General features: G+C 55.3%; 2 protein-coding genes across 3 annotated transcripts in view; one reads left to right on the forward strand and one right to left on the reverse strand.

The window, feature by feature from the left end:
- Window positions 1-2128: 2128 nt before the first annotated feature.
- On the reverse strand, window positions 2129-5573 carry SDF2 (stromal cell derived factor 2). The gene is made up of 3 exons (XM_077836851.1): window positions 5279-5573; window positions 3493-3689; window positions 2129-2876 (listed from the first exon to the last, which is right to left on the reverse strand). Exons 1-3 carry the CDS (start codon window positions 5571-5573, stop codon window positions 2589-2591), a joined length of 780 nt encoding a protein of 259 aa, XP_077692977.1. The 3' UTR covers window positions 2129-2588.
- A 21-nt stretch (window positions 5574-5594) lies between these two features.
- Window positions 5595-27027, forward strand: part of SUPT6H (SPT6 homolog, histone chaperone and transcription elongation factor) — a 43978-nt gene continuing 22545 nt past the window's right edge. Inside the window, exons 1-12 of one of the 2 annotated variants that reach the window (XM_077836331.1) lie at window positions 5595-5702; window positions 17732-17875; window positions 18989-19147; window positions 19355-19425; window positions 19871-20066; window positions 20772-20856; window positions 21737-22010; window positions 23343-23444; window positions 24095-24211; window positions 24804-24893; window positions 25470-25612; window positions 26166-26317. In XM_077836331.1, the coding sequence (XP_077692457.1) occupies window positions 17770-17875; window positions 18989-19147; window positions 19355-19425; window positions 19871-20066; window positions 20772-20856; window positions 21737-22010; window positions 23343-23444; window positions 24095-24211; window positions 24804-24893; window positions 25470-25612; window positions 26166-26317 (1495 nt within the window). In that variant the 5' untranslated portion in view covers window positions 5595-5702; window positions 17732-17769. The remainder of the gene's footprint in view (window positions 5703-17731; window positions 17876-18988; window positions 19148-19354; window positions 19426-19870; window positions 20067-20771; window positions 20857-21736; window positions 22011-23342; window positions 23445-24094; window positions 24212-24803; window positions 24894-25469; window positions 25613-26165; window positions 26318-27027) is intronic. The other variant, XM_077836332.1, reaches the window with a different exon arrangement.

A 27027-nucleotide genomic window follows, 5' to 3' on the forward strand; every position in this document is an offset into this window, starting at 1 on the left:
AGTTTACAGTGCAGACAGGACCAAGTGAGCAACACCCTGCTAACAGGATGGGACAGTGGTAATGCCCTGGGAATATCAACAGCAGCCTTTGAGGACTCGGTGAAGAGCTGTTCGCAAACAGTGCTTTCCACACCATGGAAGCAGCTTGAAAAGCTCCAGGGAAGTGGTCTGCAGCACTCTGTGTAACTGAAGCAAGAGGGATTAGAGCAGCATCCTGCCCCCAACCTTCCCATCTCTCCTTTCCCTGATGAAATCACAGCTGGTTGTTAATGGAGGCAGGGTGCAGGGGAGCCAACACAAACTAATGCTTCTTGGAGAAATGACAGAAGGGCCTGGGGCTAGAAAGGACAAAGAATAATACAGCAGGTGGCAGCAGCCTGCACTTCTCCCACCCTAGAACTCCAGCCCCACAGCCAGGCTTGGGGCATGGCTTAGTGAATTGAGTGGCTGATGAAAGGTGAGGGATCAACAGCCCTGCAGCCAGGCGGCTTCCATTCGTTTCTACAAGAACAGGCTAGGGAACAGCAGGGCAATTCCCCTTCCATGCACTCCCACCATCCCGTCAGCCTCGGCCCTTTGCTGGAGGAAGCATTGGTGGGGTAGGAGGGTTGGTCAGTGTCCCTGCCTCATTCACCTCTGGGCCTCTGCAGGGATTGCCCTGAGAAGTCAGTTCAAACTGGAGGAGGTGGATTTATTCTGTGGACACCCGTGCATTAGGAACTGCTCTAAGACCTACACACAAGCCAAGAAATCACCATCCAAAGGGAATACCTTGCCGTTTCTACTGCTCCAGGAGGCATCTGAACCAGCAACTCAGGAGCTGTTTATCCAAAGTCACCCCAAAATGCAATTGACAGCAATAGAGCTGGACTGTTTTAATTAAGAATGTGTCTGTCCATTTGAGGCACACTTCCCTGGGGTATCTGAGTCCCCCACCTCCCACCTGAAAGGGTGGGTGATGCTGTGGGGAGTTACAGGGTCATGGCCAAAGCAGTTCTTTTATTTTCGTACATCTCTGCAGCTCCCTGGGCCCAGCCCTCTACTCATGCACAGGCAGAAGCCAGAGGGAGCCTGCTTGAAAAAGCAGAAACCAAGCCCCACCCAAGCCTGCAGCAAGGTGAGTGTCCGTCCCATAGGGAAAGGGGAAAGGCTAGTTCAGGACACAGAGAATTCTTCCCCCGCACACCAGGTCCTTCGGCAGTGGCAAGACTTCAGCACAAACCCACGCTCTGGCTCACCCTTAGCTCCAGCTGGGACAAGCCCACCCAGCGGTTCACCAGAAGCATGAATTCTTTAGAGACAAGGGAACGGATCTGAGGTGGAGAAGGAATTTCCCCCAGGTCAGACTGACAGTAGTTTTCACCTTCCTCTGCAGCATGGGCTGTGGATCACCTAGGCATAGCTCATCTACCCAATAAGGCTTGCCATTGTGGGGGCCTGGGCATTGGTGGCAGCGCGGGATCTGCCTAAGCAACACAACAGCCCCTCCCCAACTGGTGCTGAGCTGCCTCTGACCTGTACAGGCTGGAAAGCCCTGAGGAAGGCATGGTCAGACTTTGAAATCCCAGAAGCTGTTGGGAGTCTCCCCCCCTTAAGCCTTCAGAGACAAGCAGCCCCGGACACCCTCCGTCCCTGTGTTCAGACATGGGAGCCGTGGTCACGCCTGCACAAGACAGTTACGCTCTCCTACCTGGGATTATCAACAGAACATTTTCATTCCCTTTTGGATGAGCAGGCAGAACAGACAATTGCTATTTACTGGTTTAAACACAACTAACTATCGTTCTCCTCATCTTGTACCCTGGCTCTTGCCAGCAACAGCTGACCATGCCTCTGCTCATGCTCAGATGATGACACAAGTGGTCTGGGGCTTTTTTAGTTCCCAAGCGCTATTAGTTTGCTGGCTGATCCGTTATTTTTTAATCTGTGCCACTTATCAGTGGGGGTGTGGCGACGTGGGGGTGTCTTATCAGTGGGGGGGGGGGGCGGCATCGTGGATGTGTCTTATCAGTGGGGGTGTGGTGACACTTGCCCGCCCCCTGGGAGGTGCTGCTGATTTCCACGCCTGTTGGAGTAATTCAGTCGGTAAGCAAATACGAATGGGAGCAAGATAAAGTATCACCCACTCTTTGACAATTGAATTCTTTTATGAGCCCAGTCCTAGTCAGCAGCTCTCTCCCCCAGGGCACATCTGTGCCTGAATGTCAGCAATATGGAGTTTACAGGGGCAGCAGGAGGATGTCAATGTGGTAGACGCTCAGGGTCGTTACATTGAGAACAGACTCAGTACAAGATGATAAACACAAATCATTAAAAGTCCCTTCCTGCTTTTCCTGTGGAGGGAGAGTTTCTCTTAGCCCCACTGCGGGGAGAAAACCAACTGCAGTAGGATCCTGCAAAAGACAGGGCCCTAAATAATACAGAGAATTAGACACACAAGAATAACCAGGAGGCCAAGGGCTCTGCTCCTTGGCCTGTGCCAACCAGTGCAGGAATAGTCTCTCTCCAGAAGAATTTAGAGACAGACTGGTTCCTTCAGGAGCTGAACACTGTGTGGTAGAGGTATTGAGGAGCCCCAGCGCAGTCCATCAAAGCTCAGCATGATAGGAGTCAGTCTTCAACAACTCACTGGGTTTCATGAAGATCCCCTCCATCACCTTCCAGTTGTTGTTCTGGTTGGAATAGGACATGCCATGGACTTCCTTTTGGCCATGGATAGGTCGCCCATACTGCTCCCCAGTCACAGACAGGAGCATGTCAGTAGATGAGTGCTTGAACCGTACCTCGCCATCCTGCACCCAGTAGGTCCCACTGCACAGAACAGTCCAGTCATCCAGGTAGTCTCCCTCGCCATCCTCCCCAAACGCGCTGACTTCCTGCAAGAGCAGCAGAAGGAAACACCATTTAAATGGGCCTCTGAAAACTTCCCGGGGAGACAGAGTGAGCCACAGAGAGAAGAGCTAGAACATGGAATGATTATATTCTTGGTACAGGTTATATATTAGCCTGAAGATGAATCCTCCAATCATGAGCACTGAGCAGGGATTTGGGCCTTTGGACCAGAATTAAGGAGCATACCTCCATGTCCCCCTCCTCCTGAGGAATCACATCGTGTCAGATTTGCAGGACTCACACAGAGAACAGCTTCCCACTGGAAAAGGGGGCAGGGACCTACAAGGACTTGCCTTTTCTTGGCAGTGACTTATAGACAAGTCTCTCCCTGCTGCAGTCATTCACACAACACCTTTCTCCTCTCTCAGGCGCACAGAACAGGGTAGCCAGTGTCACTGTCTCAGGGAAGCAAAAGCCCAGTTCTCAAGCAGACAGGTCAAGATTTATCCTGTCCAACCCCCTCAATGAAGTACTGACCACTCAGTGAGCAGAGAAGGGTGCCAAGGCTGATGCTATACTATAGACCTCCCCACAGAGGAAGGAAATAAGTGGGAGCCATTCCCGCAGCTGTCTCCACACAACTCTAACTCCAGGGATTACCTGGTTCCCTGAGAGAGGCGATGTGAAGTGATGGCTGTGCAGGTTTCGCCCTGTGTTGATGTGGGTCAGCCGGATGGACTGCCCACATTTCACAGGAGTCCCCCTCTCGCAGACCGTGGATGTCTTTCCCCGAACCCTCCAGTAACTGTTACTGTCATCCACAGCAGAGACGCCCGTCACTGACTGCTGCCCGCTACCTGCGTGAACAGAAAAGAAGTCAGAGAGTGTGCAACCTGCCCACTAATTCTTAACTACTGCAGAAGGCAAGAAACACTCCGGAAGGCTGCAGACAGACTTCAGCAAGAGCAGGAATTTGCCCGTCAGGCAGTTTTAGTTCAACAAAATATTTTGACCTGCTGGGTCCCTTAAAGCCCTGGTCTACACGGGGGCGGTCGACCTAAGATACGCCGACCTCAGGTACGCTATTCGCGTAGTTGAAGTTGCGTATCGTAGGTCGACTTACCTGGCCGTGAGGACGGTGGCGAGTCGATGGCTGCCGCTCCCCCCCCGTCGACTCCGCTTCCGCCTCTCAGGAGCTGGAGTGCCGGAGTCGATAGGGAGCGTGTTCAGGGATCGATTTATCGTGTCTAGACAAGACGCGATAGATCGATCACTACGCACCGATCCAGCGAGCATGCTGTACAGCAGCAGGCAAACCAGAAACAGGAGTACCTTCCTTCCAAAGGCTTTTGGGAGCCACAAAAACTGCCCACGTGCAGCCAGAGTACAAGGCGGGCAGGGACCCCAAGTTGCGCCAGAGGAGACAACATACCCAGCCTTCAAAAGAACTTTGGGGGTAACAAGGCTCCCAGAAGCCTGCCACAGATGCAGATGATGTCACAGGGTGGATGGGGGAGAACAGTTTCTGTACCAAAACTGTAGATTTCTGGGATGGGAGACCAGGCAAGGGACTCAGTTCCAGACCAAACTTGGGACAATATGTAGCAATAAGGAAGGGATGGGAAGAGAACAGGCGAGAAAGCGCTTCAGTCCATGGAGGCAGGTCCCAGTCCAGATGTGGGAGCCAAGCCAGGTGACCAGGGTTGGGGTGGGTGGAAGCCAGGCCAGGCGATTGGAGCTGGGGCGGGGCAGGGGTTCCCGGGGGCGGGAGCCAGGCCAGGCGATTGGGGTGGGGGGGGGGGGCGGGGATTCCCGGGGGCGGGAGCCAGGCCAGGCGATTGGGGCTGGGGGGGGGGGGCGGGGATTCCCGGGGGCGGGAGCCAGGCCAGGCGATTGGGGCTGGGGGGGGGGGCGGGGATTCCCGGGGGCGGGAGCCAGGCCAGGCGATTGGGGCTGGGGGGGGGGCGGGGATTCCCGGGGGCGGGAGCCAGGCCAGGCGATTGGGGCTGGGGGGGGAGCGGGGATTCCCGGGGGCGGGAGCCAGGCCAGGCGATTGGGGCGGGGGGCGGGAGCCAGGCGATTGGGGCGGGGGTTCCCGGGGGCGGGAGCTAGGCCAGGCGATTGGGGCGGGAGCCAGGCCAGGCCAGGCCAGGCCAGGCGATTGGGGCGGGGGGGGGGGCGCGGGTTCCCGGGGGCGGGAGCCAGGCCAGGCGATTGGGGCGGGAGCCAGGCCAGGCCAGGCCAGGCGATTGGGGCTGGGGGGGCGCGGGTTCCCGGGGGCGGGAGCCAGGCCAGGCGATTGGGGCTGGGGGGGCGCGGGTTCCCGGGGGCGGGAGCCAGGCCAGGCGATTGGGGCTGGGGGGGGGCGCGGGTTCCCGGGGGCGGGAGCCAGGCCAGGGGACCGGGGAGAGGGGATTCCGGGTGGGGGCCCGGCCCGGCCCGTTACCGGATCCGTAGCGCACGTCGTGCGAGTGGAGCCGGACGTTGTGGCGGACGTTGAGCAGCTTCACTACGGAGCCGCAGGTGACCAGGCCGGGCTCGGAGCCCGCTGCCGCGCCCAGGCCCACCACCAGCATCAGGAGCCGGGGCCCCGGGACTCGCCACCGCCGCATCCTCTCTACCGGAACCGGAAACCCACCCAAGCGGAACCATAGAGCAGTGTCCTCGGAGCCTGTCGTTCCCCTGCACTCTCCGCGCCTAGAGAGACAGGAAGTGCGTCTGTGGGCCGGAAGCGGAAGCATTCCGAGTGACGCTCTGAGCGCCCGGAGGTCGCGGCTCTTCTGCTCCCACCTATCTCCGCCGCAGCGGCGGCCTCCATTTTCCTTTCGGCCCTGAGCGGCGGCGGCGGCGAGAGTCTCGGAGCCCAGCGGGTAAGTCCGGGCGCCGGCCCTCCCGAGGCCGGGCGTGCGGGCGCTGGCCGGGGCTCTGGCCTGGGGGCCGGGCCCCCGTCGCTCGCGGGCGTCACTGCGCGGCCGGGCAGCGGCGGGCGATGGGGAGGGTCCTCCTGGGCCGCCGCCCCATGCCCCCCGCCGCCCCCGCTCGCTTTCCTATCGCCCCCCCGCCGCCCTCTCCTCCCCTCTGCCCCCTCCCTTTCCTATCGCCCCCCCCGCCGCCCCCTTCCCTTTCCTATCGCCCCCCCCCGCCGCCCTCTCCTCCCCTCTGCCCCCTCGCTTTCCTATCGCCCCCCCCGCCGCCCTCTCCTCCCCTCTGCCCCCTCCCTTTCCTATCGCCCCCCCCGCCGCCCCCTTCCCTTTCCTATCGCCCCCCCCGCCGCCCTCTCCTCCCCTCTGCCCCCTCCCTTTCCTATCGCCCCCCCCCGCCGCCCCCTTCCCTTTCCTATCGCCCCCCCCCCGCCGCCCCCTTCCCTTTCCTATCGCCCCCCCGCCGCCCCCTTCCCTTTCCTATCGCCCCCCCCGCCGCCCCCTTCCCTTTCCTATCGCCCCCCCGCCGCCCCCTTCCCTTTCCTATCGCCCCCCCCGCCGCCCCCCTCCCTTTCCTATCGCCCCCCCGCCGCCCTCTCCTCCCCTCTGCCCCCCACCCTATCCTATCGCCCCCCCGCCGCCCTCTTCCCTTTTCTATCGCCGCCCCCCCCGCCGCCCTCTCCTCCCCTCTGCCCCCTCCCTATCCTATCGCCCCCCCGCCGCCCTCTCCTCCCCTCTGCCCCCTCCCTATCCTATCGCCCCCCCCGCCGCCCTCTCCTCCCCTCTGCCCCCTCCCTATCCTATCGCCCCCCGCCGCCCTCTTCCCTTTTCTATCGCCGCCCCCCCCGCCGCCCTCTCCTCCCCTCTGCCCCCTCCCTATCCTATCGCCCCCCCCCGCCGCCCTCTCCTCCCCTCTGCCCCCTCCCTATCCTATCGCCCCCCCCGCCGCCCTCTCCTCCCCTCTGCCCCCTCCCTATCCTATCGCCCCCCCCGCCGCCCTCTTCCCTTTCCTATCGCCCCCCCCCGCCGCCCCCTTCCCTTTCCTATCGCCGCCCCCCCCGCCGCCCTCTCCTCCCCCTCTGCCCCCTCCCTTTCCTATCGCCCCCCCGCCGCACTCTCCTCCCCTCTGCCCCCTCCCTTTCCTATCGCCCCCCCGCCGCCCTCTCCTCCCCCTCTGCCCCCTCCCTATCCTATCGCCCCCCCGCCGCCCTCTCCTCCCCTCTGCCCCCTCCCTTATCCTATCGCTCCCCCGCCGCCCTCTTCCCTTTTCTATCGCCGCCCCCCCCCGCCGCCCTCTCCTCCCCTCTGCCCCCTCCCTATCCTATCGCCGCCCCCCCCGCCGCCCTCTCCTCCCCTCTGCCCCCTCCCTATCCTATCGCCCCCCCCGCCGCCCTCTCCTCCCCTCTGCCCCCTCCCTATCCTATCGCCCCCCCCGCCGCCCTCTCCTCCCCTCTGCCCCCTCCCTATCCTATCGCCCCCCCCGCCGCCCTCTCCTCCCCTCTGCCCCCTCCCTATCCTATCGCCCCCCCCGCTGCCCTCTTCCCTTTCCTATCGCCCCCCCCCGCCGCCCCTTCCCTTTCCTATCGCCGCCCCCCCGCCGCCCTCTCCTCCCCCTCTGCCCCCTCCCTTTCCTATCGCCCCCCCGCCGCACTCTCCTCCCCTCTGCCCCCTCCCTTTCCTATCGCCCCCCCCGCCGCCCTCTTCCCTTTCCTATCGCCGCCCCCCCCGCCGCCCTCTCCTCCCCCTCTGCCCCCTCCCTTTCCTATCGCCCCCCGCCGCACTCTCCTCCCCTCTGCCCCTCCCTTTCCTATCGCCCCCCCCGCCGCCCTCTTCCCTTTCCTATCGCCGCCCCCCCCGCCATCCTCTCCTCCCCCGCCGCCCTCTTCCCTTTCCTATCGCCCCCCCGCCGCCCTCTTCCCTTTCCTATCGCCGCCCCCCCCGCCGCCCTCTTCCCTTTCCTATCGCCGCCCCCCCCGCCGCCCTCTTCCCTTTCCTATCGCCGCCCCCCCCGCCGCCCTCTTCCCTTTCCTATCGCCGCCCCCACCCGCCGCCCTCTTCCCTTTCCTATCGCCGCCCCCCCCGCCGCCCTCTTCCCTTTCCTATCGCCGCCCCCCCCGCCGCCCTCTTCCCTTTCCTATCGCCGCCCCCCCCGCCGCCCTCTCCCCCCCCCGCCGCCCTCTTCCCTTTCCTATCGCCCCCCCGCCGCCACCCTCTTCTCCCCCGCCGCCCCCTTCCCTTTCCTATCGCCCCCCCCGCCGCCCTCTTCTCCGCCGCCCTCTCCTCCCCCGCCGCCTCCTTCCCTTTCCTATCGCCCCCCCCGCCGCCCTCTCCTCCCCTCTGCTCCCTCCCTTTCCTATCGCCTCCCCCGCCACCCCCTTCCCTTTCCTATCGCCGCCCCCCCCCGCCACCCTCTCCTCCCCCGCCGCCCCCTTCCCTTTCCTATCGCCCCCCCCGCCGCCCTCTTCCCTTTCCTATCGCCCCCCCCGCCGCCCTCTTCCCTTTCCTATCGCCCCCCCCGCCGCCCTCTTCCCTTTCCTATCGCCCCCCCGCCGCCCTCTTCCCTTTCCTATCGCCGCCCCCCCGCCGCCCCCTTCCCCCCCGCCGCCCCCTTCCCTTTCCTATCGCCCCCCCCGCCGCCCCCTTCCCTTTCCTATCGCCCCCCCCGCCGCCCCCTTCCCTTTCCTATCGCCCCCCCCCGCCGCCCCCTTCCCTTTCCTATCGCCCCCCCCGCCGCCCCCTTCCCTTTCCTATCGCCCCCCCCGCCGCCCCCTTCCCTTTCCTATCGCCCCCCCCCGCCGCCCTCTTCCCTTTCCTATCGCCCCCCCGCTGCCCTCTTCCCTTTCCTATCGCCGCCCCCCGCCGCCCTCTCCCCCCCGCCGCCCCCTTCCCTTTCCTATCGCCCCCCCGCCGCCCTCTCCTCCCCCGCCGCCCCCTTCCCTTTCCTATCGCCGCCCCCTTCCCTTTCCTATCGCCCCCCCGCCGCCCTCTCCCCCCCCCGCCGCCCCCTTCCCTTTCCTATCGCCCCCCCGCCGCCCTCTTCCCTTTCCTATCGCCGCCCCCCCCCGCCACCCTCTCCTCCCCTGCTGCCCCCTTCCCTTTCCTATCGCCGCCCCCCCCGCCACCCTCTCCTCCCCCCGCCGCCCCCTTCCCTTTCCTATCGCCCCCCCCGCCGCCCCCCTTCCCTTTCCTATCGCCCCCCCCGCCGCCCCCTTCCCTTTCCTATCGCCCCCCCCGCCGCCCCCTTCCCTTTCCTATCGCCCCCCCGCCGCCCCCTTCCCTTTCCTATCGCCCCCCCGCCGCCCCCTTCCCTTTCCTATCGCCCCCCCCGCCGCCCCCTTCCCTTTCCTATCGCCCCCCCCGCCGCCCTCCTCCTCCCCCGCCGCCCGCTCCCTTTCCTATCGCCCCCCCGCCGCACTCTCCTCCCCTCTGCCCCCTCCCTTTCCTATCGCCCCCCCCCGCCGCCCTCTTCCCTTTTCTATCGCCGCCCCCCGCCACCCTCTCCCCCCCGCCGCCCTCTCCTCCCCCGCCGCCCCCTTCCCCTTTCCTATCGCCCCCCCCGCCGCCCTCTTCCCTTTCCTATCGCCGCTCCCCTCCTGCTCCCTCCCTTTGCTATCCCCCCACCACCCTCTCCTCCCCCGCCGCCCCCTTCCCTTCCCTTTCGCCGCCCCCCTCCTGCTCCCTCCCTTTGCTATCTCCCCCGCCGCCCTCTCCTCCCCTCTGCCCCCTCCCTTTTGTATCGCTCCCCCGCCGCCCTCTTCCCTTTCCTATCGCCGCCCCCCCCGCCGCCCTCTCCTCCCCCGCCGCCCTCTTCCCTTTGCTATCCCCCCGCCGCCCTCTCCTCCCCTCTGCCCCCTCCCTTTCCTATCGCCCCCCCCGCCGCCCTCTTCCCTTTCCTATCGCCGCCCCCCCGCCACCCTCTCCTCCCCCGCTGCCCCTTCCCTTTCCTATCGCCCCCCCGCCGCCCTCTTCCCTTTCCTATCGCCGTCCCCCTCCTGTCTCCTCCCTTTGCTATCCCCCCCACCGCCCTCTCCTCCCCGCCGCCCTCTTCCCTTTCCTATCGCCGCCCCCCTCCTGCTCCCTCCCTTTGCTATCTTCCCCGCCGCCCTCTCCTCCCCCGCCGCCCCCTTCCCTTCCCTTTCGCCGCCCCCCTCCTGCTCCCTCCCTTTGCTATCTCCCCCGCCGCCCTCATCCTCCCTGCCCCCTCCCTTTCGTATCGCTCCCCCGCCGCCCTCTTCCCTTTCCTATCGCCGCCCCCCCCGCCACCCTCTCCTCCCCCGCCGCCCTCTTCCCTTTGCTATCGCCCCCCCGCCGCCCTCTCCTCCCCTCTGCCCCCTCCCTTTCCTATCGCCCCCCCCCGCCGCCCTCTCCTCCCCCGCCGCCCTCTTCCCTTTGCTATCCCCCCGCCGCCCTCTCCTCCCCCGCCGCCCTCTTCCCTTTGCTATCCCCCCGCCGCCCTCTCCCCCCCCCGCCGCCCTCTTCCCTTCCCTTTCGCCACCCCCCTCCTGCTCCCTCCCTTTGCTATTCCCCCCCACCGCCCTCTCCTCCCCGCCGCCTTCTTCCCTTTCCTATCGCCCCCCCGCCGCCCCCCCCCTTCCCTTTCCTATCGCCGCCCCCCCTCCTGCCCCTTCCCTTTCCTATCGCCGCCCCCTTCCCTTTCCTATCGCCGCCCCCTTCCCTTTCCTATCGCCGCCCCCCTCCTGCCCCCTCCCTTTGCTATCCCCCCCGCCGCCCTCTCCTCCCCCGCCGCCCTCTTCCCTTTCCTATCGCCCCCCCCCGCCCCCCTCTTCCCTTTCCTCCTCACTGTCCCGTCTTTCCACCATCTCTGCTACCCCCTTCCCCCACCTCAGCACGCTCTCCGCGCGCGCCCCGTCACCCTCCTCGGCTACCCCGTTCCCACAGCCCGCGTGTGGCCATCGGCAGCGTTGGGTCTCTGTACGAATGGCCACCACACACTGGTAGCCCTGGGAATGCTGCAAAGATGGGACTGCAGCAGCTCTTCGCCCCGGGGGGAAACGCTGGGGTGTATTGGGGTGTTTGGTGGGGAAATGAAAAGGCACCCGGAGCTGCAATGGTGACTCACCTTTCCCTGGGTTAGAGGCCTGCATGCTTCTCCGCCTGCTGCACATGGAGCTGAGAGAACCTGATTTCCAGGTACTGGGCAACAAAATCTGAGTCATGGCTGTAAGCAGCAATGAAGGCTTCTGCATCAGCTTCATGCGACCTCTCTGTCCACCTTTCATTCCAAAGGATGCCAGGGCACTTCATCACTGCGCAGTAGGGTACCAGCGGTGCTGTGGATGGATGTCACCCGACCCAAAAGGGAACGGGAAACAACAACTCGGGGACAAACCTCTCCCCTTCCAAAAAGGGCCTTGTGGTCTTTAACATTAGCAGAGAGGTTCTGTCTTTTAAGGCAGTGGTTCTCAACCAGCGTACTCAGAGGTCTTCCAGGGGGTACATCAGCTCCTCTAGATATTTGCCAAGTTTTACAACAGGCTACGTAGAAAGCACTAGCAAACTCAGTACAAACAAAAATTTCATACAGACGACAATTTGTTTATACTGCTCTATATACTGTACTCTGCAGTGTAACTACAATAGTTATATTCCAATTAATTTATTTTATAATGATATGGTGAAAACGAGAAACTCAGCCAATTTTCAGTAATAGTGTGGCTGTGAGACTTTTTTATGTTTTTTGTCTGATTTTGTAAGCAAGTAGTTTTTAAGTGAGGTGAAACTTGGGGATAAGCAAGACAAATCAGACTCCTGAAAGGGATACAGTAGTCTGGAAAGGTTGAGAGCCACTGTTTTAAGGCATTACCCTAAGGGACCCACAGATTAACCCTGTGTTACTGACCTTATCTTTGGATACAGAGTTGAGTTGCGCTTGTTCTGGTTTGAACCTTTGGTTCCAGAGACTCTAGGTGTTTAAAACTTGCTGCGGAGACCTTTGCACTCTCCCCTGCAGGAGCTTCATGCGACCTCTCTGTCCACCTTTCATCCCAAAGGATCCCATGGCACTTCATCACTGCGCAGTAGGGTACCGCCATTGGTGGGGATGGATCCCCAAATAATACCCTGAGTTGCTGAGCACTGCTAAGTGTTTCCTTCGTATTCTGTTGCTTGGATATTTGTAGTTACAAATAGCTAGTTTTCAAAAAACATTAAAAATTCCACTCATTATAACAAATAACTAAAATTTGGCTACCCTCAGAACCCACAGTGGTACAATTAGGTAATAGTCCAAAGGTTTGTCAGTGACTTGGAAGGACCGATCAATAATACAGGTACTACTAGCAGCCAGATGTGTGGTAGCTTGTTTTTGGAAAAGGACCAATCCCCCAATATTAGTATCTTAGAGAAACAAGGAATATGGTATTGCAATGGGGAAATGGCAGTTTTGTATTAGGATCAAGCACATTTTACAGTGTAAGGTTACTGTATATGGAGTCTGAACAACATAAATATCCAGATAACACTATGAGTTTGGTCAAACAAATGAGTCTTTTGAAGGTAATCAATCCTAGGGAATAGGCAGAAGTGGAGGAGAGCCAGGGGACCCATACAAGGGGGGGGACACAGCAGCTGGGTATGCTGTACATGATTCATACAAAGAAAAATAACAGAAAAAGGGGACATTTCTGGCCACCGCACACTGGAAGTCAGAGTCACTGTTCATATTTGGATAATATGTGCTGGGGACTGTGGCCTAAACTTCTAAAGTGGTATTTGTGGTGTTGCTGGGTAGAGGTCTGAGGCCCCCAAGCCCCTGGAGTCTTTGCGTTTAAATAAAGTGGAATTAGAATGTGAGCTGGGAGTTATGAATAAGATTGATCATACTTGTGTGGCAATATGAATTTACTAGGTCAGTGTTAATAGGGATCTGTATAATTTAAATAATTACATCTTTTCAGGTCAGATATGTTGATGAAAAAGTATCTATTTAAACTACTGACCGACTCTGAAAATCATAATAAGCTCCCTTAGGAGCTTTTATTTTTTAACCTGATAAGGTGATTTGAAGCAGGAGCCACTTAGATGGAGTTTGCCCTGGCAATTGCCTGTAGTGGGTTATAGGCAATTGCCAGTTGACTATCAGGATGAAATTTCTGCTGTCACTACATTTTGTTGGAATAATATTGTGGTGTTTCCACAGGCTAGAGCCAGCCTGAGTGGCAGAGTGGTATTTGTGATCTCACTCTTGGATTTCCTGGCATTGCAATCTGTGGATTAAATGTATGGAGGGTGGAGTGGCGACAGGGTCATTTAGATTTTGTAATAAAGACCAAGAATTGCAAAATCTACACTAGAAATCTGTACTGGTGTTTGGGTAGTACCTGCAGGCCCCATAGTGGTAGGCACTCTACACACCCGCTGAGATATGATCCCTGATCGGAGCTGCTTATAGTCACAATAGACACAGGGTGGGAATAACAGGTAGAGATTCACATTCCAATTTAAAAACAATGAGGAGGACTTGTGGCACCTTAGAGACTAACAAATACCTTTGGGCATAAACTTCCTTGTTTTTGCTGATACAGACTAACACGGCTACCACTCTGATTCCAATTTAAATAAATCTTGTTTGATTTTGAGCATTGCCCTGCAGTTAATTGCCCTTGAAGGGTATTTTTGTCCAAGGTGCTGGTCTGGGTGCGCCATGGTGCTTCAGTGTGATGCTTTCATAGGGTTTAAGGCCAGAAGTGACCATTGTGATCAGCTAGTCCAGGATTTCTCAACCTTTTTGATACTAGGGCCTCTCTTTAGCGCCATCTTGTGGAGCTGCACATACACACATGCCCTTTTCTGGCAGCTGTTTAAATACAATGACTAAGGCATACCTCTTCCACTGAACGCATCCGATGAAGTGAGCTGTAGCTCACGAAAGCTTATGCTCAAATAAATTGGTTAGTCTCTAAGGTGCCACTAGTCCTCCTTTTTTTTTCTTTTTATCTCTTCCTTGTGAGTCTGAGTGGTGTATGCCCCCACCGTGTACTCTGGCATTATTTTTCTTTCCTGAAGCCTAGATTGGCTTTTTCTCTCTTCTCCAGCAATATTTACATTCTGAAGCTGTTTCTGTAATGGAGTGGCTTCTGGCCAAGAGGAGTGTCGTCTTTTTGGGGAAGGAGACATCATCTTAGCTATGCAAATACCGAAGGTTATGCTGTCATGTCCCGTCCCCCACTTCTCTCCTGTCCCCCACGTCACAGCCCCCATCCTCCAGGCAGAGGAGGCGTAGCTGAGATGTTCCTGGGACCTCTCGCCTCTGCTGCTTTGCTCTCCCAGAACAAGGCACTGTGAAGTGAGAGAAAACGCCAGTGTGCTGATATCTATGCCTGTTACATTCTGACTCTCCGCAGTGACTCACTAGTCACAATATTGGTATGTTTTTGTCCATGGGTTAACTTCCGCAGAAACATTTGTGTACAGTATTTGCAGAGCTGTGTCTGCCACAGCACTCATGTCCATGTGTGTTTCGTTAAGCAACTAGGAGATTGCTGGGTCGATTGCATTAGTGGCTGGTCTTGTACAGGTGTTTCAGCGCTGAAAGCAGCAATGGCCAAAGCGATTCACACAGGCCTTATTGGATATCCTGGCTTTCTTCACCTAAACAGAGATGTAACCCACAGCATGTGATGATCTTGCTTGAGCTGAATGGCCTGATCTTAGTTAGCAAGACCCATAATCTCTGCATTAAAGGCAAGGGTACCTGCTATCTGCTTTGTTTTATTCCAGTTAAGGGCAACTTGTGGGTTCTGGAAAGTTGTCAGGGTGGTCTTGATCTGAGCAGAATATGAATGCCCCCGGCCCAGCCTTGTGTGGCTTTATGATGAAAGAAGGGTGGGTTCTGTATGGGTCTCAAGGCAGGGGACTGGCATTTTCCATCACCAGCTGTCTAACTTCACAGTGCTGCAAAGTGCTGTTTCAAACTCTCAGTAAGAAGTGACATAACGGATATTCACAAACTGCCTAGGGAGGGTGTTAAAGTAACCAAATGCATTTGCTAAAATAAGACAGGAAAAATTAGCCTGTATTCAGTGCTAAGGAAGGTCCTATTGATGTCTCGCTATGGTATTAGAGTAACTTCAATCTCAAGACTTCTGCATCCAGCAGATTACTGGTACACCACAAACAGTGACTTTAAATAAATGATTAGGTTTAGTCACACACCTCCACAAACACTAGCCAAGTATTTCTGTACTCAGTTACCTTGCTGCATTCCTGTTACCTTTAGCCAGCTTACATAACTCTTTACCAAGTGTACGATAGCATCCTGGTCATGGGTTTCCGGTGCTGTGAGCGCTCTTTGCAGCGAGGGAGGCCTGCAGTAAAGATAATTAGCCTCAGGAGTGTCCACAAATGTAATTGTGGGGCCTAGAGGCATGTCCCTATGTCGGATTAGACGCAGTTTTGCACATTTCCACAGGATTCTCTAGTATTTCAACATTCCCCAGTGACAGGCAACTCTGTGCCACCCAGTCTCCAGCACACTCCCACTTGCCATTTGACGTGGCATCCAGTGGGATTTCAGTACTAGTTTGAATGAATTTCCATACTCAAGGCAGAGTGGAGGATGCTGTATTAGTATATATCTGATTCCACATCTCCATGGCAATAGCCATGCTCAGTTCTAGTTCCCATGCTAATTAATCTCTGCTTACTGCCATTCACACTGTTTTTAGAGTAGATGATGCTGGAGCTGGAAATAGCCAAATATCTCTAAATGAGTGGCTATTTTGGAACTGGGTGCAAGAGTGCATCCAGGAAATGAACTGCTACTTCTCAGTTGTAGTGCTTCAGCTCACTAGACAAACTCGAATGGAAATGTGCACAAGGTGATGATGTATGTGGAAGCTGCTGGAACATGCAGTGAGAAGTTTGGGCTCAGAATGAAAAGTTAGAACAGACAGAAGGTTGTGGCATGCTGCAGAGTTGAGGGGGGCAATTCTGCCATCTTCGCAGCTGTCTTAAAAGGGTCAGTTCTGGGCAGAGGGGGTGAGGCTGTTCTACGTAGAAACTTAAATGTGTAAAAGCCGTTCGGCCTGCTGTTTCTTGTTTTTGTAATTGTTTGTATTTCAAGAGGCACTTACGAGCAGATACACCGGAGAACTGTTTGTGGTTGGTTGATACACACCTACATGCAGAAGTAGGGATGTCGGTAATGTAGTGATACATGATACTGCTGTATTATGGTGTTACACAGTTCATCTGAGGTAGTTGGTTCGATAGCCGTGTACAAAGGCATATTTAGATGTTTGTGGCCTTACCATCTGGGAGAGCAGCTCAAGCGGATATCATAGGGATTGTGTGTGTGTCATTGCTAGAAATACAGATGCTGGGGAGGAGATATTCTGTACAAGTATCAGTATATGAGTGACAGGCTGATGACTCGCCAGGAGGTGGAGTGATGTCATTCTAGCCCGGGGCAGTTGCTATTTGTCCATCTCTAGTATGTTGTAGAGGGAGTGCTGGCTCGAGCCCAGGAGTCCCCAGATAGCTTTGGGATTGTAGAATCTGAGCGGTGAGCTGCTCATCTCTTTAATGTCATGTCTTGTCTTTACCATATCTCTGCTGTGAGATTTCCTTTTGTGAGACATAGGCTGATGCATTTCCTTGCAGCTTTTAATGTGTGACGGTTTGGGTAGGACCTCCAGGGATAGCCTAGGTCGTGGTCTTATCGAGGAGAAGGCCCAAGATTTGCTGTAAGCAGCCATGTTGGTGCGATCGGAATGTCTAGACTTGGGGGCAGCCCCAGCAGCTAGATGGGGATGTGATTTGCCCATATCCCAAGCCAACAAAGTCAGATTGTCTTGTGTGTGATTCCCTTCCACTGGCTATCATTGGGCAGGAGGGTGGTGGTGCTTTGTGAGCATTCTGGAATTCGTTTGTCCAGGTATCGTTCCCTAGGGGGCCATGGAATTCTGCTTCTCATAGTTTTTTACATGTATGCATCGTATCTATTTCAACACTGAGTTTGGAGATTAGTGCTTTAGATCTTCCTCTTCATCTAACCTTTCTCAATCCATCTCCAGAGGCAGTGTCTGGTCTGCCTCCACACCAGGGTGCTAGCTGGAAGAATTATCAAATCGTCCTGTTGTCTCAGTGTTACTTTGCGAAGCAGTGAGTCAATTGGGAATGATGGTGAGTTGTAAAGCCACAAGTTCAAAGGAAACAAAAATAGTAAATCCAAACCACCACTATGTACATGTGGTTTGCCCTTGTGCTGACCTTGAATCTCCCTGTGCTTCCAGAAGCCACATTCTAATGCAGTGGCAGTCAAAGGGTCTGGATCCTGGAAACAAATCTTAAAAGTCCTCGTCTAGTGCCTTCATTTCAATCCTACCACTGAGTCCTTTTACTGTTCTCTGGCAATCCGTAAACATTCTAATCCAGAGCAGGGTTATTGTGATGCTGTGTAACTGTCATGCTTTGTCACATTCAGGCTCCTAGTGCATTCTGTCCTCTGAGGCCCTCTCCTGTGGTAAGTTTGCCATCTTTGGCTCCTGGAGCTCTGTGAACAAGGTGCTACCTTTTTTGTCTAGGCTGGTAAGCAGCCAGTCAGCAATATACCCTATCAGGCTTCTCTAGCTTTTATTTCATTAGCCAAGTGTGACGTTTAATCCTGTTAAAACCTTCGCTGAGGTTGTATACCTAATAGGTTTCTGGGCAGCGATCAAGTGGTGCTGCTTTTCTGGATGCGACAGGAGCTCAGCTCTGTAATGATGGTTGCTCCTGTGATTTGGCTGCTCACTCAGACCAGGTTAAAAGCCTCTAGAAGCTCTGGGCTGCTGTCTGATTTGCACAGTCCTTGGCAACTGGTGCATTCATGCAGGATGGATTATGCGTAATTCAGGGGGCTTCATAAATGGTTTGAAATCCTGTTGCCTTAACTCTCTCCCTGTATTTGTGACTCCTCGGAGTACATTGTTTTTTGCTTCCTTGGCTGGTTGTAAGTGGGATTTCATGTTTGCCAGGTAGTTCTCTGTGGAACGGGGTGTGAGAAGCCGGAGCCATGTCTGATTTTGTAGAGAGCGAGGCTGAGGAGTCGGAGGAGGAATACAACGATGATGGGGAGGTTGTTCCGAGAGTAAACAAGAAATTTGTGGAAGAGGAAGATGGTGAGTTTGCTTGTCTGTCATCACGCTCATCTGCTTCAGCGCTCTCAACATGCCCTGAGGAGTCATGGCGGCTCTTCCATGTTTCAGTGCGTAGCAAGGTTCCTTCTCATCACTGCGGGGCGGAGGGTTGCGGTGTGAACTATATCCTGCCACCAGGCCATATAAGGCAGCACTCTCCTGAGAAACAGACACACAAGTGTGTCCTGTGCTGACTGGGAAATCTTGTCTCCATGGAGAAAACTCCCAGTAGAACGCTACTGGAATAGATACACCACCGTACTAAGGGAAGTACTTAGTCTGTAGTAGGAGCAGCCACGTGCGGCGTTATGCTGCTATAGTTTTGTCGGTAAATTTCCCCGTGTAAATAAGCCCTTAGTGCTTTTTTATTTAAAGGATTTGATCCCTAGTTATTCTGTTTAGCATCCTATATCTGTGGGGAACACATGACAAAGCCATGGCGTAATGAGTATAGGAGGGCAGGCTCTAGACAGTCCCATACAATGTTTTAGTGCTTTTCTTCCTCAAAGCACTTGGAAGCGTATTTTCTATTCCCAAGTACCAAATCACCTGCCATCAACATCTAGAACCACCTGATGCTACCCAATAAAGCAAAGGAATTCCCCAGACACACACGCAGCCCCTCCATTCCCTCTGCAGAGAGAGCTCCAGTGAGCAGGCCTTGGAGCCAGCTGGGAAGGTCCATGAACTTGAGCTTTGTTTGAGGGGGAAGAGCGGCGGTTCCAGAGTCTCTGGCCTTCTGCTCGTTGCAGCCTGCCTCCACGGTTCAGACGGACAGAGCTAGAGGCAGTGAGCTAGGGTAACCCAGCTGCTCACTGGAGACTAATATTCACTTCAGCGCCACAAAATTGTTTCAGTAATGGGACCTGCTTGTAATTCTGTTCTCAATGCAGACAGAGCCCAGTAAGGCTGTTGAAATGCTGGGCTTTTGACTTGGGCAGGAGTCTGCTTTGAGTGCGGGTTGAAAGAGTTTAATTCTGTGACACCCCGGACCCCCATGGATAAGCTGAGAGAGGAGCTCATTGCAAATAACCTAGAATAGTCTGGGTGAAGTGTCCTGAGCCCCTCTAAAACTTGTATTACTGCCCATTTCAGATGAAGAAGAGGAGGAGGAGAATCTTGATGATCAAGATGAGCAGGGGAACCTAAAGGGATTCATTAATGATGATGATGATGAGGAAGAGGAGGAGGAGGAAGAAGCAAGCGACTCTGGCGATTCGGAGGACGATGTTGGCCACAAAAAGAGAAAACGCAGTAAGTTGTGTAAGCTTGGCTCTGCGGCAGGCAGTGCGGTGCAGTACATACAAACACACGTGTCCTGCTGGAGCTGCGGAATGGGGAACGGGCTTCTCCTTGTCCTCCCAGGGTCTGATGCCTGAGCAATAATGGGGTTAGCTCAGTCTCTGTGCTGTGCACTGACCAGTAATGGGGAGTTAACCTGTCTCTGCTCTCTCCTGCCAGCTTTCGACGACCGTCTGGAGGATGACGATTTTGACCTCATTGAAGAGAATTTGGGTGTCAAAGTCAAAAGAGTGAGTTCTTTTTTCAGGCCAATATTTTGCATGGCGAGCTGGGACCTGGACTTGGGTTAGTAAGTAAGAGGGGGAAGGTGGGGCTGGAAAGTTGAGCCCAGCATGGGTGTGTTATGTGCATTGCTATATGAGCACTTCTGCAGCGTGGAAGTCAAGGACAGCCATGGAGGCCAGGCCTTCAGTTCTCCCAGCCCAAGGGTGAGTGCGGGGGTGTTGGGAAGGTAGAGTTGTGGCCCTCAGAGTGATAGGCAGGGCTTTGACCAGGCCCGGGGAGGTTCTGCACACATGATGGAAGGCACTGGTGTGCTGGTGCTCCCCATGGTTGGGACACGTTGCCGTGGGGTAGGGAGTGTTCAGAAGGGTGGAGAGGGCTCTGGTAGAGAACAAGCCGCATTTATGTGGTGTCTGTGATGACAAGGACCTTATGATTACTTCACTCTTGTAGCAAAAATTCAGGCGTGTGCGAAAAATGTCAGATGATGAGGATGATGAAGAGGAGGATTATGGGAAGGAGGAACATGAGAAGGAAGCCATTGCTGAAGAAATCTTCCAGGATGGAGAAGGGGAAGAGGGGGGCGAGGCTGTTGATGCTCCCATAGCTCCCCCAGAAGAAGAGGAAGAGGATGAGGAAGATGAATCTGGTAGGCATCAGTGGCCTATTGCTTCAAGTGCTTTCACTCCCTGCACTTCAGGCCCTGTACGTATGGAGGCTTTCTGTGCCCCGTGTTTGGGTGGAGGAACTGATTGCTTCCAGGGTGGGAGTGAACTTGCTGCTGTTTGTGCTCTGCACCCACCTCCCAAACCAAGTGTACAGCTATGGGGTACAGATGTGGCCAGGCTGTGGCTAGGGAAGAGAGTTGTTTAGAGTTGCTGTTCTTCTGGCCTCACTTGCCCCCAGAATGGTGGTAGTGACAGCTTCAAATGAAGGGAGCAGACTTCCTGTCTCTGGGCATTTGATCGCCCAACTTCTGAGCCGTTAGGCCCCGCTGCTGCCGGAAGTCCTCCCTTAGGCAGCAGCCCAACATCACTGGCCAGCGGGAGGGGATGGACTGCAAGTATTCCTTCCATTTAACCCAGTGACTGATGTCCCCCAGTGAGGCTTTCTTTGGCTGGGGTGGCTTTGCCTTGCAAAGCTCTCTTCATCTTTGGGAGTGTGGGCTTAGTGCTGGCTGATCCCTGTAGCTCGAGGGGTTAGAACTTCCCCTGCAGGCACCTGTATGGTATGGGTGGCTTGGCTAAGTTAGCACCCACCAATAGCTGAAACCTGTAGCAGAGGCTTGTCTCCGTGGCTGCCTGCGTACGCGCTGTCAGAGCTCTGCATAGCCTAAACTCCGTTCTGTGTCCAGACATCGACGACTTCATTGTGGATGATGATGGGCAACCTCTGAAGAAGCCAAAGTGGCGGAAGAAGCTCCCTGGCTACACGGATGCGTAAGTAGAAACAGAGGTTTGTGGAGAGGCTGCTCAGTTTCCTCAGCCCTCACAATGGCAGTCTGGCCTATTCCTCCCTGTCCCCATGTCATCACATTGGGACCCTCCTAGGGAAACCAAGCTAAGATGAAATCCAGGGCCTAGAGCAGGAGTGACTTTGTGAAGTGCCAAATCTCCCCTCCCTTGCAGAAGATTTCCCCTTTTTTGCAGGGACGCTGACCAGTCCTTTAGCAGAGGCATCCCCTTGCCTCCCTGAGCCAGACCCATCCCTTATCTGCATCCTCCTGTCCGAACTGGAACCTCGGGAATGCCGTTCCTACTCATGTCACCCAGTGCTGGGGCGAGGCACTCCCTCTGCCTGTCACTTTCCCAGTTCCCTCTGAGAGCACGGCAGTCATTCTGGGCCTGAAGGCTCCTCTCTCAGGGATAGTGCTGCTGAGAGTACCAGTTGTTTAGCTGGTCTGGAGAAAGTGTTAGCTTCCACTGCTCTGGGCAGACTTGTGTTAGTTCCACCAGGTTTATTTCCCTGCTTCCTGAAAAGGGCATTGGGGGAAACGCCTCTGGTAAATGAGAAGTCCCTGTCTGTCATTGGGCCCTGGCCATCACAGGGCAGTTCTATAGTGCCCACGCTTTTCCTGGGAGGGGACAAGGTCTCCCTTCTAACGATCTTGGGAGCAAGTTAATTGGAAATTGATTAGATACCTCTTCTTTCCACACAAAGCAGCATGTGCTGTGAGTGAAGCTTCATGAGCTGTGTACATATCCAACCCGTTCCCTACCATGCTCGACTAGACGTGAGCACAGGTGCCATGGTACACTCACCCAGCGAGAAGGGTTTTCAGGTAACTTGGGGGTTAATGAAGTTTTGTCTCGCCTCCAGTGCTTTGCAAGAGGCTCAGGAGATCTTCGGAGTGGACTTTGACTATGATGAATTTGAGAAGTACAATGAGTATGATGAGGAGCTGGAGGAGGAATATGAGTACGAGGATGAGGAGGCTGAAGGGGAGATCCGTGTCCGACCCAAAAAGACTGCCAAGAAGCGCATCAGTCGACGTAGCATCTTTGAGATGTACGAGCCCAGTGAGCTGGAAAGCAGTCACCTGACAGACCAGGACAATGAGATCCGCGTGACCGACATGCCAGAGAGGTTCCAGGTGAGGGTTCCATGCTGCTGAGAGGGCCTCCTGGCCGCAAAGGAGAGCTGATGGCCTATAGTGCAGCTCTTTAGGGGTGTGGCCTGACTGTGGGATCGGATCCTTGTTCCCTTATCCCTGTGTGCTGGTGCTGAAAAGGCAGGATGGGAGCTGCAGTGGGTTTTTCCTTGGCCACTGGAAGCCTGTGTTGCCCATGTGGTGACAGTTCCCCAGCTGCCAGCCAGCTATGCCCAGATGTCCCTGGTGCTGGATCCCATCCGTTACGGCTCTTCCTCATGAGAATGGAGATTAAAAAGTGGGGAGAGAGAGAGAGCTAGGACTTTCCAGACTTGTCTGTACCCCAGCCTATCTAATGCAGGACATTTCTCACAAGACATTTTCTAGTGCTTAATATAACCTCCTCTTCAATGACCCTAGCCATGAAATTGGAGCTTTCGCTACGTCCTGCAGTGAGTGTTCCATAGCTTGACATATCTCACACTGGGGAATTTTCCTGAGAGCCAGACTCAATTTTCCCTCTTTTAATTTCATCCCATTGCCCAAAGCCCTGACCCCCTTGGAACATTCAAAGTTCTCTGCCCTCCCCCACCCCCTGGGTGTTTGCATCCCTGAACCTTTGGCAGACATTTGTACCCACCCTCCTGGGAATGAAACGCGTGAAGCCGCTAGGGACCTTTTTCTTTTAAATATTGAATTTGAATTGGTTGTTTTTCTTCAAATCAGTGGGCCCTGCACATGGGAGTGCCACGTTCTTCTTCTTGGGGGAAGAGTCATGGGGCCTAGCCAGACTTGTCGTGCCCTGCCACACGGTCATATTACAGGTGGACCAAGCCCAGGGATAGACGAGGTGGGGGAGATTAAATGCTCAGAGGAGCTGAGAGAGACAAGAATCTGATGGCACGGTCACTGGTGCTTTGTCATCTGTGCGGCTACTGCAGGGATAGCGCTAACGTGGCCGGTGACTTTGAACTGGGCTAGACCCACGGGCTACAGAGTGGTTGGAATAGAAGAGGCCATGGCACAAGTTTTTTAGGAGCCTCTGGTTTGACTGGCAATGGCACTTGTGCACCACTTGCAGAATTTTCTGCCAGTGATTCCCAGAAGAGCGAGCTGGTGGTGACCTAGCATGAAGCTGGGCACAGGTAGGTCCCGGAGTCCAAAGATGGCTGCTTTGAAAAGCTGCTGTCAAGAGAGCCCCTAGGGTGCAGGCATTTTTGAGACCTTCCAGGCATGTGTGGAATGAAAGGAATGGTTGTGGGCCCCTCAGAACCGATGTGTAATGCAAGCCACAGGTGATACGTGGCCCTCTCTTCACCCTGCCTTCCCACACAGCTGCGCTCCATCCCTGTGAAGAGTGCTGAAGATGATGAATTGGAGGAAGAAGCTGACTGGATCTACAGGAATGCCTTTGCCACACCTACCATCTCGCTGCAGGTAACAGGCTTCTCCTTGGACCCCAGGTCTGAGGTGACTACTGTTCTAACTCTCCAGCATGCTTTGCTTGGGGAAACTTCCTGGACTCTTCTTGGAGTGAGGTGGTACCTAATTTACTGGGACCCTTGATGCCTGGGTTCCTTAACTATCTAGTGGTGAAACTGGAAGAGGATGGGGGATAGGACACCGGAATTGTTTTTGCTCTGCCACTGATTCTCTCTGGCGTTGGGCAGGTCACTTTTGCAGCTGGCTCAGTTTCCCTCTGTGAATTGAAGGTGGTGATGCCTTGCTCAGGGGGCCCTGAGGCATTGTCGTTCATAAAGCTCTTGAAGCAGTGCTGTGGGTATAGTGAGTATTATTAGTCATCAGCTCTCAGTCACCTCCATCAGATGCTTCATCCGAACTGCACTTGAGCTGTAGCTCACGAAAGCTTATGCTCAAATAAATTTGTTAGTCTCTAAGGTGCCACAAGTCCTCCTTTTCTTTTTTCAGGGCTAGAATGATGCTTTGGGCTCTCAAACCAGTATCTGTTAATTGGGGACATCATGTTCCCTTTGCCTGGGCCTGTCTCCCCATTGACAAGGCCGGCCTGCCCAGCGTCCTGGGGAGGGGGCTGTGGGAAGCGCTAGACATGATATTCCCTCTTTCAGGAAAGTTCTGATTACTTGGACCGGGGCCAGGCCAGTAGCAGCTTCAGCCGCAAGGGGCCCAGCACCATACAGAAGATTAAAGAAGCCCTGAATTTCATGAGGAATCAGCACTTTGAGGTAACTCACAATTCTGCAGAAGGGTTGGGAGCAAGGGTCTAAGCTAGTTTTACCTTGGAATGTGAAGGATTAATGCAGCGGCTGCCAATGTACTGGGGCCAATGGAAAGCGTTCACGTGGGTCAGCACGGGCAGGGACAGCACCAGGTGACTTGCTTTGAGCGCACCTGGCCTTGCAGGAGCCAGAGCATCTGCAGGGGAAGGCTGGATGAAGATTCTGCAGTTAAGAGGTGGGATGAAGGGGTAAATGGTGACTCGAACTCCAGGGGCTGTAATCTGTAATCCACACTCACCTCAGCCCAGGCTGTCACCTGCACTGCTACCTAGAGACTGAGAGCCCCTTTGGTTTACTTTTGTGGGAGTGGAGATGGAGGGCAATGTCCGGGGCTGTCAGAGTCCCGCACATTGGGGTTGGACTAAATACACGGCCATAGCAAGGCAGGAAAGGGCAGCTCCACACAGCCCTTGTGTGCTGCAGTCCCGGAAGCTTTTCCTCCCCACCATCTGGGGTAACTGCATTTCTCTGCACTCCTGACTGCCAGTAGTAGGTCTGTCCTTGAAGGGGGCACCGATGGGTCTCATTTCTCACCTAGGTCCCATTCATTGCCTTCTACCGAAAGGAGTATGTAGAGCCGGAGCTGCACATCAATGACCTCTGGAGGGTCTGGCAGTGGGATGAAAAGGTGAGGGGCAAGGGATTTGCTCTAGAATGCTGCTTGCCTGAGACTTCAGCAGAAGCATTGCATTCCCCACCCATTGTTAGTTCATCAGCAGCTAGGCCATGTCTCTGACCCCCAAGTCTTCTAGGTTTATCCAGTCCCACGTTGGTACGCTGCAGCCCGTTTTCCTGCCACTGGAGACCAGGCCGTCCCTTTTCTTGGGGTTCTGCTACCATTTGGCAATGGGGAATACCGAGCTGGGAAGGGAGGGATTGCCCTGTTCTCTCTCCTGAACTTGTCTGTGGTCTCGTGACTCTTCCAGCAGCAGCGAGCCAGGACCTCCTGGTGCGCTCTGTCCAAAGCCTGCTCTGCTTTGGACGCAGGTCTCCGAGATGAGACTTGCCGTGCTTACCAGATGTGAGCTCAGCTACTGGAGATGTTGTCTTGCTGGCAGATGTTGTTCTAGTAGCAGTAGTGGCCAGGAGCCTGCCTTGGCCAGCGAGATTGGAGGGGAGGAAGTAGCAGTGAGACAGGGCCACAAACAGCGGGTTCCAACCAGAGAAGGGTTAGCACACACTTATTTCTGCTACCGTGTTACAGTGGACCCAGCTAAAAATCCGCAAGCAGAACCTGACCCGTCTCTTTGAGAAGATGCAGGCCTATCAGTACGAGCAAATCTCTGCTGATCCGGACAAACCTTTGGCTGATGGGATAAGGGCGCTTGATACCACTGACATGGAGAGGTATGGTCCCATAACCTTTTGTGTTCTTATACAGCATCTTTCATCCCCAAGTGGCTTACAGATTGATATGCGTGCTGTCCAAAACAGGATCGCTTCCCCCCCACCCTGAAATGCAGCTATCTCTGGGGTGAACACGACCCACTGAAACTACAAGTGAGCTCAGGGCAGCTTTTATGTGCTGTTTGGGAGGCATCAAGCACTGCAAACTATAGGGATGATGTTGCTGGAGTCTCCCAAATAGCAGAAGTAAGCACTTTCTAATTCCTGAAAAGGCCAGCAAGAGCTCTGGTGCGAGGGTGTCCCTTGCTTTACTTTATAGCCATCGCATCCCAGCACCAAGCACCTTTTCAGTATGAAATGGTCACATAGCAGCACAATGCCTGTCTGTTGCAGTCTCTCTGTCTGAGCTGCCCTGTGAAGCCAGAGAGATGGGAAACAGACTGAAGCTTCCTTGCCTGTAAGCATTCAGAGGGCAATAACCGAGCTGGTTCCTTGTGCACGGGTCCCAGCTCAGGGCCGCACGGGAATGACATGCTGCCTTTGCACACTGTAGGCTGAAGGACGTGCAGTCCATGGACGAGCTGAAGGATGTGTATAACCATTTCTTGCTGTACTATGGGCGAGACATCCCCAAGATGCAGAATGCTGCCAAAGCCAGCCGAAAGAAGCATAAACGAATGCGGGAGGATGGTGAAGAGGCCGAAGGTTTGTCCCAAATGAGTTCGGCTTTTTGCTCTTGTGACCATGGGGCAGCTGGAGCTGCTGCTTTAAAATGATTGTGTGACATTTAGAGGCAGCATGCTTGCTCCTCCCTCAGCCAAGCACATGCCTGCACAGGCGTATGTGCACATAATTCATCGAGCCCTACCCCTTTGCTCCCTTCCATCTGAAATGAGCTCTTGATCTGTCACAAGTCTTTGTGGGGATCCCTGCCCTTGCAACTGTCCAGGAGACTGAGCTCTGCAGCTCATTAACCTAGACTGGAGCAAGTTGCAGCCACCGTCCTCTTCAGTCTGCATGTGCAGCCTGTGGCAACTATTGGTTTCAGGATCGTGGCAGATCAAACGAGAGCATTGAATACTGGGAGTTGTATTCCAGCTGGCCCCACCTCCAGTATTTAAAGATGCGGGTAGCTTTGGGTCAGCCACATTGTCGAATTCTGTAAACCAGCCATTGTTCAGCTGCCCCTCCATCAGTCCAATCCATTCATAGCCAATATGATCCCAGGTGACATCCTACGTCTTCTCAGGGGCCAGAAACTCCACATGCCCCTCAACTAGCTGCCAAGACCGCCAGCTTCTCCTGACACTGTAGGAATGTAGGAACTGCCTTTTATAAGGCAATTATGGGTTTTCACTACAAAGTTCTGCAGCACACTGAAAATTAAAATGGTAGAAGCAGAGAACAATTGAACT

This window comes from Eretmochelys imbricata, chromosome 17 (genome assembly GCF_965152235.1).
Source record: "Eretmochelys imbricata isolate rEreImb1 chromosome 17, rEreImb1.hap1, whole genome shotgun sequence".
NCBI classification, from domain to species: domain Eukaryota; kingdom Metazoa; phylum Chordata; order Testudines; family Cheloniidae; genus Eretmochelys; species Eretmochelys imbricata.

Coding starts and splice junctions, on each gene's coding strand:
- SDF2 (XM_077836851.1), bottom strand. CDS start 5,573: ATGCTTCCGCTTCCGGCCCACAGACGCACTTCCTGTCTCTCTAGGCGC. Junction 3,690..5,278: donor CGACGTGCGCTACGGATCCG/GTAACGGGCCGG, acceptor CTGTTCACGCAG/GTAGCGGGCAGCAGTCAGTG. Junction 2,877..3,492: donor CGCCTCTCTCAGGGAACCAG/GTAATCCCTGGA, acceptor CTGCTCTTGCAG/GAAGTCAGCGCGTTTGGGGA.